This window comes from Cervus elaphus, chromosome 17 (genome assembly GCF_910594005.1).
Source record: "Cervus elaphus chromosome 17, mCerEla1.1, whole genome shotgun sequence".
Taxonomy (NCBI): domain Eukaryota; kingdom Metazoa; phylum Chordata; class Mammalia; order Artiodactyla; family Cervidae; genus Cervus; species Cervus elaphus.
Genome location: NC_057831.1, coordinates 64,365,443 through 64,380,521, shown reverse-complemented (window position 1 = coordinate 64,380,521; position 15,079 = coordinate 64,365,443). Strand labels below are relative to the sequence as shown.

The 15,079-nt window shown below is 39.9% G+C and overlaps 1 protein-coding gene across 2 annotated transcripts in view; it reads right to left on the bottom strand.

Annotated features, from left to right (window-relative positions):
* Positions 1 to 7,230: 7,230 nt before the first annotated feature.
* GABRB1 (gamma-aminobutyric acid type A receptor subunit beta1) overlaps positions 7,231 to 15,079 on the bottom strand; it is a 410,965-nt gene continuing 403,116 nt past the window's right edge. For both annotated transcript variants that reach the window (XM_043871401.1, XM_043871402.1), the window contains one exon: positions 7,231 to 12,267. In XM_043871401.1, the coding sequence (XP_043727336.1) occupies positions 11,926 to 12,267 (342 nt within the window). In that variant the 3' untranslated portion in view covers positions 7,231 to 11,925. The remainder of the gene's footprint in view (positions 12,268 to 15,079) is intronic.

Below are 15,079 nucleotides of genomic sequence, written 5' to 3'. Positions count from 1 at the left end.
AGAAAATACAGCATATACTGATACAAAATAGAAAGTTGAATTATAAAAGTAAGGAATCTACCTTTTCTTTCTTGGCATTAGTTAAACCTGTCTCATTGCATTAAGATTTTTATAAGTTTCCAGAAATACTCATTCTTGCCATTCAGCCTTTTAGTGGTCTGGTAGGTATACAAAATATCTGCTTATGTATGAAAGCATATGCTTATGTCGAAAGAGCAAAAGAACATTAAAATAGTATAATTTATATACCTTTGTAAATAAAGTTCTGCCAGCTGAAAAATAGAGATGGAGAAAGGGGTTATTTACAAGAACTGTAATACCATTCAGGAAATGAATTAGCTAATTCCTGTTCAATAGGAGGGTAGTAGACAATTCAACAAAATGATTAATGGAGACTAAAAAAGCACAAGGAACAAAACATTCAACATCTTTTAACATATTTGGTGAGTTTAGCATAATGGATTTTGAGAGGCAACAGAAGGTATGCATTTCTCTCTGTATACATGTAGCACCTGCTTTTGAAAGATCCAGTTATGTAGTACAGTGTGCTGTGAATTAAGATAGCAGGAAAGTTCAGCTTATGTTTGGAGTCAATCAAGTTTTAGGTAGGGTGGTAGCCAAAGAGGTGTTCCATTGCTGGCAAGATAGTTATTTTCCCAATCTTTAGCCTAGTGAGTCCTGCTTTCCCAAACCTCTTGAGTCATCATCTAAAGATCTTTGCCTTAAGAGTTTCCTTGGATAAAATCAGAGTGAAACAATTATTCAGAGATGATTGACAGCCAGGAAAATTTTCAAGCAAGCCACCCTAACCCAGGTGAGTTTCTCTTAAAAACAGTTTTATTTGTATTGAGACAGTATTAAAGCTTCCCCTTTACATTTTCATTAACCTTTTAAATGACATGACACATTATTTCACATTAGTTAGTAAGATTCCATCACAATGGCACAAAATGCTGCCTGGTGGTCAAAAACAAAAAGCTTACTTAAAGATGTCAAAAAAAAAAAAAAAAGTCCCTGTAAACATTAATATTATTTGGGATTTCCAAAACCCTCATGCAATCTTGACTTTGTAAGAATGCCACTTTATTTTTATCAAGGGAGTTATTGATCCTCTCTAAAATAAGGAGTTGAGCAACACAGTCAATGAATATATGCATAATCAAGGGACTTCCCTCTAAATGTCTTGGCAACATTGTTGCAAAATAGAAAATAGTTCAAGCTTTATCCAGTGAGTATTTCAAAAAGATGTAAGAAACATATTAACATGAAATTGATTAGCTTAAACTAAAAAAGTGGATATACTGCAATTCAATGTAATTGGGGAAATATCAAGTGGAAAAATACATTATCTAGTAAAACTGGGATGGCTGGTTGCCACTCTGAGGTAAGCCTTGCAGATGATATTTTTATGACATAGTAAATACTATATGTAACAGGAGACCAGGGAAGTTAACAATTGAAAAGAGAGGGGCAGAAAAGGTATTTCTCTGCACATCTATTTTATGCAGTCTTGAGGGACAGTGGTGCATGTCAAGAACTGCCCATCCCCCTTAGATAGTTTTAAACCTTCTATTTATTTCTTGGGATTTGGTGTGCCATACTCTGGGAGGATTCTCTAAAATTCACATTGTAATGTTCTAATTATGCAGTATAGTCCCAGCTTCAAGAGTAAACACCTCGTAGAATCTAAATTCAAAGGTTTTAACAAGCCAGACTTGGGTAAATTAGGGGAAAATGAAACTTTGAATAAAAATTTTCTTTTTCCATAAAGGAAAAGCAGCAGTAATTAGCCTAGGAAGTCAAGACCTGCTAGACTGGCGGGATCGAGAATGGTGGCATTAGGATTTGTATAGTCATAAGCAATGAAAAAAATCTCAATGACCACTTGGCACAGAGCCTAACATGGATTCAACTGCAACTTTGACTGCATTTTAAAAAACCCATTTAGAGGTTGTAGACACAGGCTCTATAGGACTAAAAATAACTTGGGGGAGGGTGTAGGTGACACGTGTTTCACAGGTATTGTATATAATCCTGAAGTACCATCATTATGGAAATGTGCTTCTCTATGGCTGCATTTAGCAACATAAAGTTATTAAATAAGGAGGTACAGACTCTACCATGGACAGACGGTAGGACAGATGGTAGGATGATGTTGGCCTGATTCATACTCCAACATAAGGGAGGAGCCGGGAGGAGGCAACTCTGGGTATTGAAGGCAAAATGTAAAAATTCAAGCACAGCAACGAGAACATTTTGGGATGATAGGTGACCATTGCTGTGGAAAGGAAGGGAAAGCCTGAGGATTAGCTTGCTTGAAGCTGAGGAAGGGGAATGGTGAGAAATGAAATGAGTGATGAAGAAGACTGAGGCCAATCATGACTGAAGGATTCATAAGGAGCCAGGACATTTTCTCCAAGGTGTTAATGTTAACATTAATATTTCCCATACCCTCCAGATGTGGGAATTACGAGACTTCATAATTAGTATGACTGTATAGCTCATCTCAATGGACAGTTCTGAGAGTGAAATGATCTATTAGTAATTCTATGCTGGCACTATCTCAGGCAAACGGGCACACTTCAGGCTACTCAGGTGTGGCACAAACCAGTCCTTCTGCATGTTCCCTCGAGAGAATAATGAAAGGCTTTTGTGTGAGGGATGGAGGAGAAGGATTAAAAAAAAAAGAGCAAGAATGTTTACTGGGCATAGTATAGAGCTGTTGAGAGGGGAAATTGCTCTCTTTCCCCCTGTTCTCCACTATCTTTGGACTGCCCACAACCTGGATCATCACGGTAAAAAGATTAATTCCAGACAGTGTAGTGAGTAGAAAAATCTTTGCCTTTGGAGCCAAGAAAAACAGGTTGAATACTAACTCCATCAGTAACTAGTTATCAGATCTTGGGTTAATCACTTAGCCTATTTGAGCCTCTATTTCCAGATCCTGGTATTGTCATCATATTTACAACATTGTAGTGAAGGTCATATTAGGAAATTATGGGTAGGAAAGTACTTTCTGATGCCTTAGACCAACATGTGACAGTCATTAGGTATCTAGCCAAAAGCCATTCTTCCATCTTTTTGTTAAATATTTTCCATCCCACCCCTTTGCCCCAGGCACCAGACAGGGGTGGGGGGGGGGTGGTGAGGTGGGGAGGTGGGAGTGGGGTGGTTAATGTTGTAAACCAGTCATGATAATCCCATTCCTTTTACCAGAGACAGTCCAGGAATGAATGTGTACTCAAACCCTGGCCAGTGGGACAAGAGAGAAAACTGTTGGGGGAGTGTTTGGGGAAAGATGTCCTTGCTCCTAAAAAGAAACCCAAAGCAGAGCTCTCCTATATTTCTTCCCCTTGAGATGAATGCATGAGTGTGGCCACTTTGCAGCCATAATGGGTGCTGAGAACATACAGGGTTAAGAAGAACTGGTTAGGGAAGAGACTTGGGTCCTAAAGGACACCACTGGGCTATTGAAACAACGAATCCAGTAATTACCTTACTTCTAACTTAGTGTTATATGAGATAACATTTTGATTGCTAAAGTTACTTTTAGTATCTTTTGTTAACTTGCTTCTGAATGAATTCTAATTGATATATATGTTAATAAGTACTAATCTCAACTTGATGAAAATGTGAAGATTTAGGACAGCTTTTCTGTTTTGAAAAAGATTAAATATGAAACCATCTCTAGGTAAAAAGTAGGGAAACCAGAAAAAGTAGTATTTACTCACTTCTTTAAGTGGAGTGATGAGTTGTTGTAGTTATTTAGTCCCTAAGTCACGTCTGACTCTTTTGCGACCCCATAGACTGTTGCCCGCCAGGCTCCTCTGTCCATGGGATTGTTCAGACATGAATACTGGAATGGGTTGCCATTTCCATCTCCGAGGGATCTTCCCAACCCAGGGATTGAACCCACAATTCCTGCTTGGCAGGCAGATTCTTCACCACTGAGCCACCTGGGAAGCCCCAGTGATGAGTACACCTGCACATAGGAAATTTTTATAGGATATGTGAGGTTGAGGGGCAGAATATTAAGTTAACTTTACAAAAAAGAGACTGTCTCCTTCATAGACTGGCCTATGATGGAAGGGAAAAATTTCTAGGCAGTCTTAACAGTTTTGAATCGCCAGGGGCTCTCAGGAGAATCAGGGAAGTTGAGAGGTGGAAAGTTATCTTATTAAATAGGGGGGAAAAAGTTAAGAACATCCTGGTGCAGAAAGCTCAACGAGGATCTTGTTCAGAGACTGGAATGGAAAGGATGTATGCTCTAAAAAATATGAATAGCTAGAAATGCTGATTGCAATTTGGTAAGTAAACTTTCAGTTTTGCCATGGCTGTACCTAAAACATTTGGCAGATTTAAGTATTTAAGTGGGGGGTGGGAAGAGGTGGGAGAAGTGGGGCAAAGAGAGTGGATAACAGACCTGAAATCTTTTCCAACAGGTGAGCAGCAGTTTCTCGCCTGAGAACTCCACCCTATCTGCTTATTCCCCTTACAGGACAGGGACAGTGTCTGGGAGGGGAAGGGACATTGATGGGCGCTGTGACAGTATTTCTGCTCAGATGCTGCTTAGAAGTTGGCTTTTCCACTCAGGAGGGTCATTTCATGACCACTTCCTGACTGAATTAGAAAGAATGGTTTAAGGAGTCAACATCTTCCAGATATCTGAAAATAGAAACCATGGTGATTTATGTTGTCTGAGACTCTCCAGTGCTATGAAAGGGCAATATTGTAGTGTAGATGATTACTAAAATCATAAAATATTTTTTTGCCACTTGCCTGAAAATTTAACTGTATATTCTCTCTCTATATATATTTAGAGGAATATAAACAAGTTTTGAATTCAGTTCACTTTACACCAGATAGCTTACTCCCAAAGACATGAGACAAGGAATATTACTAAATTTGTGGGACTGTGTTAGCAGGGGCCACGGGACCCCTTTATCTTTCTGGTAACCTCCTGTACAAATGCACCTCCCCAAAATTCCCTTTGAAATTTAGTTCTGGAAGGGGAATGGGAGGTCATCTGGTGATATGTCCAAAGTTATACAGCTGGGCTATAATAGAGACAGCATAAAGTCAAGGTCACAAAATCCTAACTCCAAGGTATTTTCCATTCACTATAATTTCCTTCTCCCCACCATGCAGCTCATTTGTACTTAACTTTTTAATGTTAGGCTACATATCACTTGGTATATGTTTGGAGAACTTTCTGTTCTCGAAATGTAGAAATGTTGTCTGGAGGAAAAAGATGTTCTACATATTTTATCAGGCCGCTTTAGACAGTTTGCATTATGACCTGTCCAATTACTAACTATATCTAATGTCTGCTAGAAGGCTGAAGGTAGGGTAATACATAGAAGTGGAAATTTGTAATGGGAATCAGATACAGAAGGGAGGAAGTAGGTCAAATTCCTAGAGAATAGCCTGTAACTGGTGGTATGCTATGTAAATGTTTAGATATTCTAGGAGGAATAATAATAGATGTTTAAATGGTGTACAATTAAGACTGAAGAAGTACATGAATAAACAAGTTTGGTGTAAAAGAATTGATACAGGGACTTCCCTGGTGGTCTGGTGGTTAAGAAGCCGCCGTGCAATGCAGAGGACATGGGTTCAATCCCTGGCCCAGGAACTAAGATCCCACATGCCTGTGGGCAATAAGCCATCACACCACAAGCTCTGAGTCCATGTGCCACGACCACGAGTCCTCGTACTGCAAGGGAAGATCCCGCGTGATGCAGCAAAGATCCTGAGTGCCACCCACTAAGACCTACTGCAGCCAGATAAATAAATACTAAAAAAGAATTGCTATAGTGTGAATTCACCACATTACAACTGTAAGGAGATGGTCTTATCATCAAACTTTGGTGTAATTTTTCTAGGTTTGAGCTAATGATTTTTATTTACAGTTTATTTTAAATCAGTGTGGGAGAGAGAAGGGTTAGGTTAACATGTGTACTCTTCATATAAGGGGCAGAAAAGCAGAAAAGAGAAATGATCCAAGGCATTTCAGGAGAGGCTGCCATGATTATGCAGCCTACCTCTACAGCCCTGTCAAAGCCAATAAGAGTCAGAATTTGGGGAAATTATTGACATTCATTATTTCTGTAGATTTCATTGAAGATATGCAGTGTAAGTCCAAAGAAGCTTAAGCTTTCTGCTATTCACGGACAAGACAGCTTGTGAGGATTTGGAAATGAAAAAGGAAAAATAAATGAACTGAATTCATTGGGTTAAGGCATGCAACATGATGGCAAATGGCACTGGGAAGGAATGGACACAAAAGAGGTAATCTGCTTTTCATTGCCAGACTTGCAAATGCATAAACATATCATATTTGAATAATTTTTACCTCTAAAAAATTATAGAAGAAAATGTTCCCCCTTCCCTGCTTTTCTTCAAAAGGAAACCCAGGGAGAAGTAGGAGTCAGACTGCAATACTGATTGCTCTTATTTATCCTTTGACTTCTAACCCAACTGATTCAGAAACATACTTTTTTCCCCACACTGAATTCCTATTGAAACCTTGGTGATGAGTGCTAATTGCTCTAGGGTGTGCAAAGTACAGAGGCCAACTAGGAATGGTTGCCAGTCCCTTGATGTACCAAGAACTTTTGAAGTACGAAAAATGAAACAAAACAAAGAACTGTTAGACTTCTTCAGTTTGAATAAGGGAATTCTTGCTTTGGAAAAATAAAAACAAACACAAAATGATGCTTATCCTTCCAGGCACTTAGTATTTTCTAGTTTGCAATTTGTCTATGGAAAAGGATTTCCTTTCAAATGTTTGTGAAATGGCAGCCTCTAATAATGAAGTTTTCTGACAGTTCAGTTGATTTCAGTTATTTGGAAAAAGCAGGATTTAGACAAAATCACAATGTATTCTGGACCTGGAAACTGACTTGATTAATTTCAATAGGACATTTTTCTTACTCCATTGATGGTGGATCCTAGGTGGCACATTTTGGAGTCAAAATGTCTCACGACAGCTCCTTGCACTCAAAATGCTGGCAATAAAAGGCCTACCTTGCTAAATTCCTACCTGCAAGAAAAATGTTGTTTGCCCTCAAATATTGCCAAGAAACCAAATTATGCTCCTCCTTGCTCGGAATTTCTGAAGACACCATCACACTTTATGGGACTGCCAGTATCCATGGAAACACATCTTATGGCATAATATCCCACCATTCTGAAGGCTTTTTCAAGAATACCAGGACTTGGGAGAAATATATTTGAGAACATTTAATTACCAGATTCTCTCTTAAATTTGACTAGTACATACCAAACATATCTTTGACACTGAGTTGAAAAAGACTTGTCTTAATACCCAGTCCATTTATACCAGTATTTCTTTTTACCTTTCAAAAACAGTGACATGGTTACCTCTGGATCTTTCAGGGTTGAGTCAACCAGTTGGTATTATCAGTGTCACTGGCTATCTCTTCCTTTTCTCCTTCCCATCATTTGTACATTTGACTGTTTACCCTAATCAACCATCCATCCATTTATATTCTTGTTAAAAGTTCTGGGAAACCTTGTGGAAGGAAAGAAGGTAGAAGCTAAAGCTATTGGTGCAAATGAAGCTTTCGATTCCCTGCGGATTTTGACCACATCTTCCATTCCTGACCCCCTCAAGAGCTTGGGTAATTCAGCATCTGAACATATGAATAGCCACGGATGAGTGATTAAAACACGTCTACTTTCCACGGCATAGTTCCGGGGGCGGCTCGCTGAGGTTCTGCTGGTGTGCTGTTCCCAGGCCCGCGGGGTGCAGCCTTCTTGGCAGCCCCAGCCCCTGTCGGTGGGGTTGGAGCATGAGGCAGTGATCAGAGACCCCTGGCAGAACTACACACCTGCACGCACACAAGGGCAGAGAAGGAGCAAGAGCTAAAAGGATTCTGGTTTGGGCCCAAATCACTAGTCGTTTCACTTCATGAAAAAAAAGCAAGTGCCTTTTAAGCTGACATTATTTACAATGCTCAGAGTTTTCAGACATCCACCCAGAAGCAGAGGATCACCACGCCACAAGGAACAGTTCAATGAACTATGTACAGAATTTACAAGGAAGTTTACATAATATTCTACATTCCATTAACAACTTCACCTCTGTGTTGACTGTTTGCTGATCTTGTTGTTTTTCTGTCCTCCTCGTCCCAGTAACTGCTGATTGAACCAACGTGAACAAATGCTTGCCCGTTTCTTTACCCTAGCTCCTGGGATAAATATTTGATTACATTTTGTTCAGAAAAGGAAAAAAAAAAACAAAACTGTGGCATATCACCCTTTGTAAAATACTATTCAAAATGGTCCATATAAGAAATCTTGGAGATCTTTTCCTTCTAGCATTATAAATAGATCTTTTTTTAGTTTGTTTGTTTCACTTGGCAAATTTTGATTGAGCTCTTTCTGAAATGAATATTTATAAAGTAGTCATTGATTTTAGAAAGATAGAATTTAGTCAACATTTCTGTGTATTGTACATAGTGCTTTTTAAGGAAAGCCTATCCTTGGATCCATAAACCAAACTTTATTCTCTGCACCACATTTTCTCTTTGCATTTTCAAGATCCTTCATTGATTGTAATGCACAATAAACATGGCATATATGAAAACACATATCATTTAGTCAACAGAATCACCAACCAGTCTGCTGTTGCTATTTGGCAATGGAGAGGGTGGAGGCAACAATCCTGGATAATTCAAGCCCAAAATACGTCTTTACCTGGGTCTTTGCCTCACAAAGCTGGTGAGTATAATGCACACGTCACCCCTGGTATTTTTTAAGTCAAGAAACTTGACTGGTAGAAATGAGTGTGTAGTCATCATTGTCAAATGAATGATGAGATTTCTGCTGGGTCCACACAGCTTAAGTCTATGACAGTTTATATCACAGTTTGTGAACATGGGGTCCCCGGGACATGACTGTGGCATGAGAGAGTGAGTCCATGCAATATTTAGCCTCCACTGCCACTTGGATAATTTAGGAGATTATGGCTATTTTCATGGCTAAAAGAAAACAACCTTTAAACAGTAACACCTCTAGAAGGTAATGATCTGAATCTTTCAGGAATGGGGACCAGTTTGAGGGTACTTGAGAAAGTCTAGCAACTTTTATGTTTTATGTCCATCAGTTGGGGTGAGACAAGGCAGACAGGCAGAGAAGAATTTTTTTCTGTGTACTTTTTATCCTGGAAAAAGAGTGGGTGGGAACCAAGGAGGAGAGGATTTGACTAGGAAGTATCCAGATGAAGGAAGTGGGGACAGAGGTTATTAATTAGAAACAGGCAGCTTTTCAATTTTTCTGGCTGTCATTGCCTCTAAAATCAGAGATATTTAAAAGGATTTGTGTCTTAACTTGCTGTGCCTGTCTACATCCAGAAGGGCACACCGTGACACCATTTTGTACCTGATAATGGATTCAGGCTTACTAGTTTTACATTTTACAAAGGATAAGAGATAAGAATTCAAAATGTTCTTTTTCTCTCTGAGATGCTTTACATCTAAAACTACAAGCATCAAATTCTTCAGACTTTAAAGGCAAGATAATAATAATAAAATTATAAATTACTCAATCTTTTCCAAGAAGAATGAGCTACACAAGTAAATAAAGAGAAATTGTTTTGCTATGGAACACGGATCAACAGATACTTCATTTCTGAATTAGCATTTCATCCTTAAACACTTTTTAAAAGAGTTTTTACATCAAAATGATTCATTCCTGTTAGGTATCAGCCAAAAGTCTTCCATCCTGTGTTTAAAATAAATGACTACATGGTGGTTCCTGGGTGGTCACTGGGAATATTAACCTTACAATCACAGGTATGGCTACATCCCACTCTGTTTGGGCATTTCACTACAGAAAAGCATCTCACCCTGTCAAGGAACTAACTAATCAGAGTTCTGAAATGGATCGCTTCATCCCCAGAGGGTAGAGATTTCCTTGACCAGGGAAGTATGATTGTACAACTGAAAACAAATGAAATTTGGTCCCCATGCCTGATTCATTTCTCATGAAACCATTGAAATGATTTGTCCAGTTAAAGCAGTGTTTTTATTTTCTTACTAACATATATTATCTATAGCATAACTATTTTTTAATTTGGGGGTTCTCTTTTCCTCTTGCTTTCTAAAAGAATACTATAACTCTCTCCTTGGATTTATCAGTGCAAATTCAGCCTCCTCTTTTCAATTAAGATTATAATCTCTAGCAGCTGATGCTATTGTAAACAGGGGCCCTCATCAGCCTTAGGAAGAAAGCCAGGTCATCAAATGAGGCAAACCTCCCTATTATTACCTCAATTCATACCACATTTGTAGATCAGGTCCCAAATTGCCTTTATGACTAGTCGGTCAACTTTGGATTTCACTCAGCCATCTTGCAAATGAATATGTAGAATTCTTATATACATACTCAGGCTGAACACACACTGCACAAAAATAATGAGGCTTTAATGACATAAATGAGATGAATCTCAATGGTAGTTGGTTGGATTTGATTAGAATTGTGTGTTGAGCTCTTGAGGGAGTACTCCTACTATGATGAGCAAAGTAACCCATGAGCAGAGATAAGGCAGAAGCAGTAATGATGGTGGAGAAGGGCTGTCATCTACGGGCTGTTGTAAATGTCTGAAGGCTCGGTGATGCTGTTATCTGTGGTTTTGCTGTTTTGAAGGTTTTCTTTAAAACAGAGATCTGGCCTTGAAGGGGAATGAGACTAAAGTGGGTTATGTGTGCATTTCCTGACACATTCGTTTCACATGTTGGAATCCAGAGCTCAGAGAGCAGAGGCATACGGTGCTAGCTGAGAAACTAGCGCTATGCAGCCAGCGTGTCACCATTAGACACTGCTCTGCTCAAGGCTAAGAAATATATACTATTTGATTAAAGATTTGGCAGTTCAGGTAACTGCCCAGGCACCCTTTTCACAGCACATACGTCTTGCCTTCCTCATGGAAAGGGCAATATTTTTCTAAAGCAAAAATTCTTACCACTCCTTTCTTCAAAGCCCATCCGCCCCAGCCCCCTTTCTCTTAATCTCTGAAGGAGGAACTGGGACAATGTGACGCCATGGCTTCATGGCATGAAGTCAAGTGATTCCAGGCTAAGAAAATAAGTCCAGGGCTGCTCATTTGAAATAGTTTACAAAATCAGTCACTGCCCCCCAGTCTCATTCTTAACAAGAGGAGAAAAATGTTCCCAGTGGCCACCAGGTTGGATTCTCATGTTAATTTTAAAATCTCCCTGGAAGTCTGAGAAAGAAGCATTTTTCAGAATATCCAGCTTAAAGGTGGAGTGAAGATGGCAGGCTGAGTTTGTATAACCTGGGTTCCAGCTTGCCTATCTCTCCCTTTCTCTGTGGAGCAGGGACTCCTACAATGGACCTGGGGAAGATGGAGAGTGGAAAGGAATCTTCCTTCTTCTTCTAGGCTCCTTTTTGTTTTCCCTTCATCCTGGAGATCTGTAACTTATCAATGGCTTTGTGTTTTTTCTTCTGAGATCCTGGAAATTGTCTTGTTTTTTGGCAGCAGGAGATTGTTACAGCTCACCAGGAGGCCATGCACACCGAGGGCGGAGCCCTCTTTTCATTTGCATTTAAAAACAATAAAATCCAGGGCGACTAGAACTGCTAAAGATCTACCTATCTAATTTCTCTGTGTGTGTGTTTGTAAACATGGCAATTAACGAAGCTCTGAAAGAGCCGATAACCTGGACCACAGTAGACTGGAAAAAAATAGGTTTGTTTTCTGTTTTTTTTTTTTTAAGTAAACATGGTGCAGTGATAAAATTGATGTGCAAGACCTAAAACCAACTGGACAGTGAACCTCTTACCTCAAAAAGCACAGCAGCAACGCTGCGAGGGACCTGTGGGGTTAAAAACCGAAAGAAGAGGAAAGAAGTCGTCTAGGAACCATCGGGACAGACCTTAGTGCACATAGTAAAGCCAGTAAACGACGTTAAAAAGAGAAAAGGTGATGGGGAAGAACATTCGGGACCACTTGTCTATGGAGTTCACGTCAGTCAAGTCGGGGATTTTGACCTTGAGCTGCGAGGCGCGCCGGCGGATGCGCCCTTTGCCGCGCGCGCCGGGCCGGTCGAGCGCGCGCCCGTAGGCCTCGCGGCTGCTCAGCGGCCTCCGGTACTGGATGCTGGCGCTGTCGTAGGCGTACATGCCGGCCTTGGGGTCTCCGCCCGCGAGCACTTCCGAGCCGCTCGTCTCGTTCCTGATCTCCAGGGTGCTGAGCAGGATGTTGCCGTGGGCGTCGACCTGGCCGAGAAAGAAAGTCTCAGGCACAGCTGCCAGGACATTGGCTTGTTTGGGTTAACCTGCAGCTGGTGATACTGCGTCGGGCTCATTACAGCGTCTTGCTGGACATCTGGTTCTGCCTGTCCCGGGGTATCCATCTGTCTCTCTGTCTATCTAAGCTTCCCAGGTGGCACTGGCGGTAAAGAGCTCGCCTGCCAATGCAAGAGCCTTAAGAGACACCAGTTCGATCCCTGGGTCAGGAAGATCTCCTGGAGGAGGGCATGGCAACCCATTCCAGTATTCTTTCTTGCTTGGAAAATTCCATGTACAGAGGAGCCTGGTGGGCTATAGTCAAGGAGTCTCAAAGACTCAGACACAGCTGAAGCTATTTAGCACATCTGTCTATCATTTCTCTACCTACCTGTTGTCTGTCTACTATCTATTTATCTACTCCATCCTCTATCAATCAATCTAATCTACAGTTTGTCTATGATCCATCATGCATCTATGATTAATCTAATCCATCCATCCATCCATCTATCCATCCATCCATCTTTTATCTGCACTCACAAAACAGTATGTGTGTATGGAATATATATTATATATAATTTATATGCTATATATAGATTATGTAATTTTTGTTTTTCAAAACTACCATTCATTGAATCCATAGAAATACACTACATATAAAACGAAAAATGCCATATGTATGTGAAAAAATACCATATATGTGTATATGTACATGGCATTTTTCCTTGTTACAAAAGTGATACATGGAAACATTCAAAACTAGAAAGCAATCAGGAAACAAATTAAACACTAAAAACTCATAATTTCACCTTCAGTGTCCGTTATCTTTAATATCTTGCTAAACCTCTGGTCTTTTTTTTAACCCGTTTATGCTTCAGACAAGCTCAGCTAGCATATTTTGTTTTGTAATCTACTTTTGTCAGTTAGGAGTATAAGCTGGTCATCTTTTCATGTTAATAAATATTCCTCTGTGACATAAGGTATTCGTAGCCTATGTGGATAAACCATAACTGAATCAATCTCTTTAGATGTTACGGCTTGCTTTGCTTTCATGGTATTAAATAAACAAACCTGAATAGATAGCTCGCGGGAACCTGCTGCATAGCACTGGAAGCTCAGCTTGGTGCTCCGTGATGACCTGGTGGGCTGGGGTGGCGGGGTCGGGTGAGAGATCCAGGAGGCAGGGGGTATATGTATACACTTAGCTGATTCCCATTGTTGTGCCGCAGAAGCTAATACAACACTGTAAAGCAGTTATCCTCCAATAAAATATGAATAAATAAAAAATAAGCCTGCAAAGAACACCTTTTAGCTAAATCTTTGTTCATACCCATCATTATTTCCCCAGACTAAATTGCCAGAAGTGGAATGGATTCATTGGTCCGAAGGATATGCTTGGCTATACTTTGATTTTTATCTCTCCATTGTTGTTCATTGTTGCTTCCTAGCGTTCCACTGATACCTAATCCAGGTTTCCTGGTTTTTCTCTATGCTATGCCCAGACACACACTTTTGGAACTACAGGAATTCTGAGTACCTTTGGCCTAACACGTTGTGGCTTTAACTTTAAGCTGATGTACTTGCAAACTAACTTACTTGAAGGGGACATGGCTCATTCATGCGGATGAGTCTAAAGTACCTCCAAGGACAATATAGCAGGTAAATAAATAAAATAATAAATTAAGTAAGTAAATAAATAAAAACTCTAGAGTTATTAGCACAGTGCCTGGCTTATAGTCAGTGCTCTATAAATGTTCCATCAATGACATTGATCTCAGTAACACTGTTGAAAGGTTTTAGTAGGCAAGCAGTGAACCTGGTGATGAAGAAAGAGAGAGAGAACCTTGGGGAGAGGCAGAGACAAACGGGAGGAAGAAAAGTGCAGAAGGTGAGATGTGATCGCGGCGAATCACAGGCAAGATAACCAGGATTTATTGTGTCCACCATGTGCCTAGCATTATGGTAGATGCTTCACGTATATCACTCATTTATTCTTACAACAACACACAGTCTCAAGTTTACATCCTGATAGGTGCCAGACCTGAGATGACAACCCACGTTTTGTCTGATTCAGAGTTCATGTGGTTTTTGCTGAGAATGAACCACTTCACAGCGCTTGGCCATCATCACCTCCTGCAGTGAGTTTAGTGATGCAGTTGATAGATTTAAGCGTTTAGTTGGTCGGAGAGAGAAATGGTGATTGAATCTGGCCTCTGTTTCCCTCTCCTTCTCATCTGTCTTCACTTCTCTCTGAGGCATTTTGCTGTAATAATGAGGCTCCCCACTATGCCCTCACCCAGGACATCTGTTGGTTTCTTTATTCAAGGAATTATTATTATGTTTTGATATTGTTGTTAGTAACTATTATCTATTAAATCCTACTGTGTAACTTATCTCAGTATTTTTAAGAATACTATGAAATATATAACATTATTCTCATTCAGCAGATGGGGAAACTGAGACTCAGGTTAAGTAAATTACCTAAGATTTAACAAAAAATAAGTAACCAATCTGGATTAAAACATAGAATACTCTTTATCTCAAATATCATTTTTTTCTCCTCTTGGCAGATTGTTGTTGGTATTCAGTCACAAAATCGTGTCCAACTCTCTTTTCTTCAAGGCTCAATTTAAATTTTACTTCCTCTGTGTAGCTGTGATAGTAACCTCAAGCATGCTCTCTCTGTCCCCCTCTCTCCCGACCTTTATTGATTGCTTACTATGTGCCAGCTACAGTGCTAGGCATCAAGGATGCGTGCACACGCACACACGTATAATATAGTGTAAATTTATGGTGGAAAAAG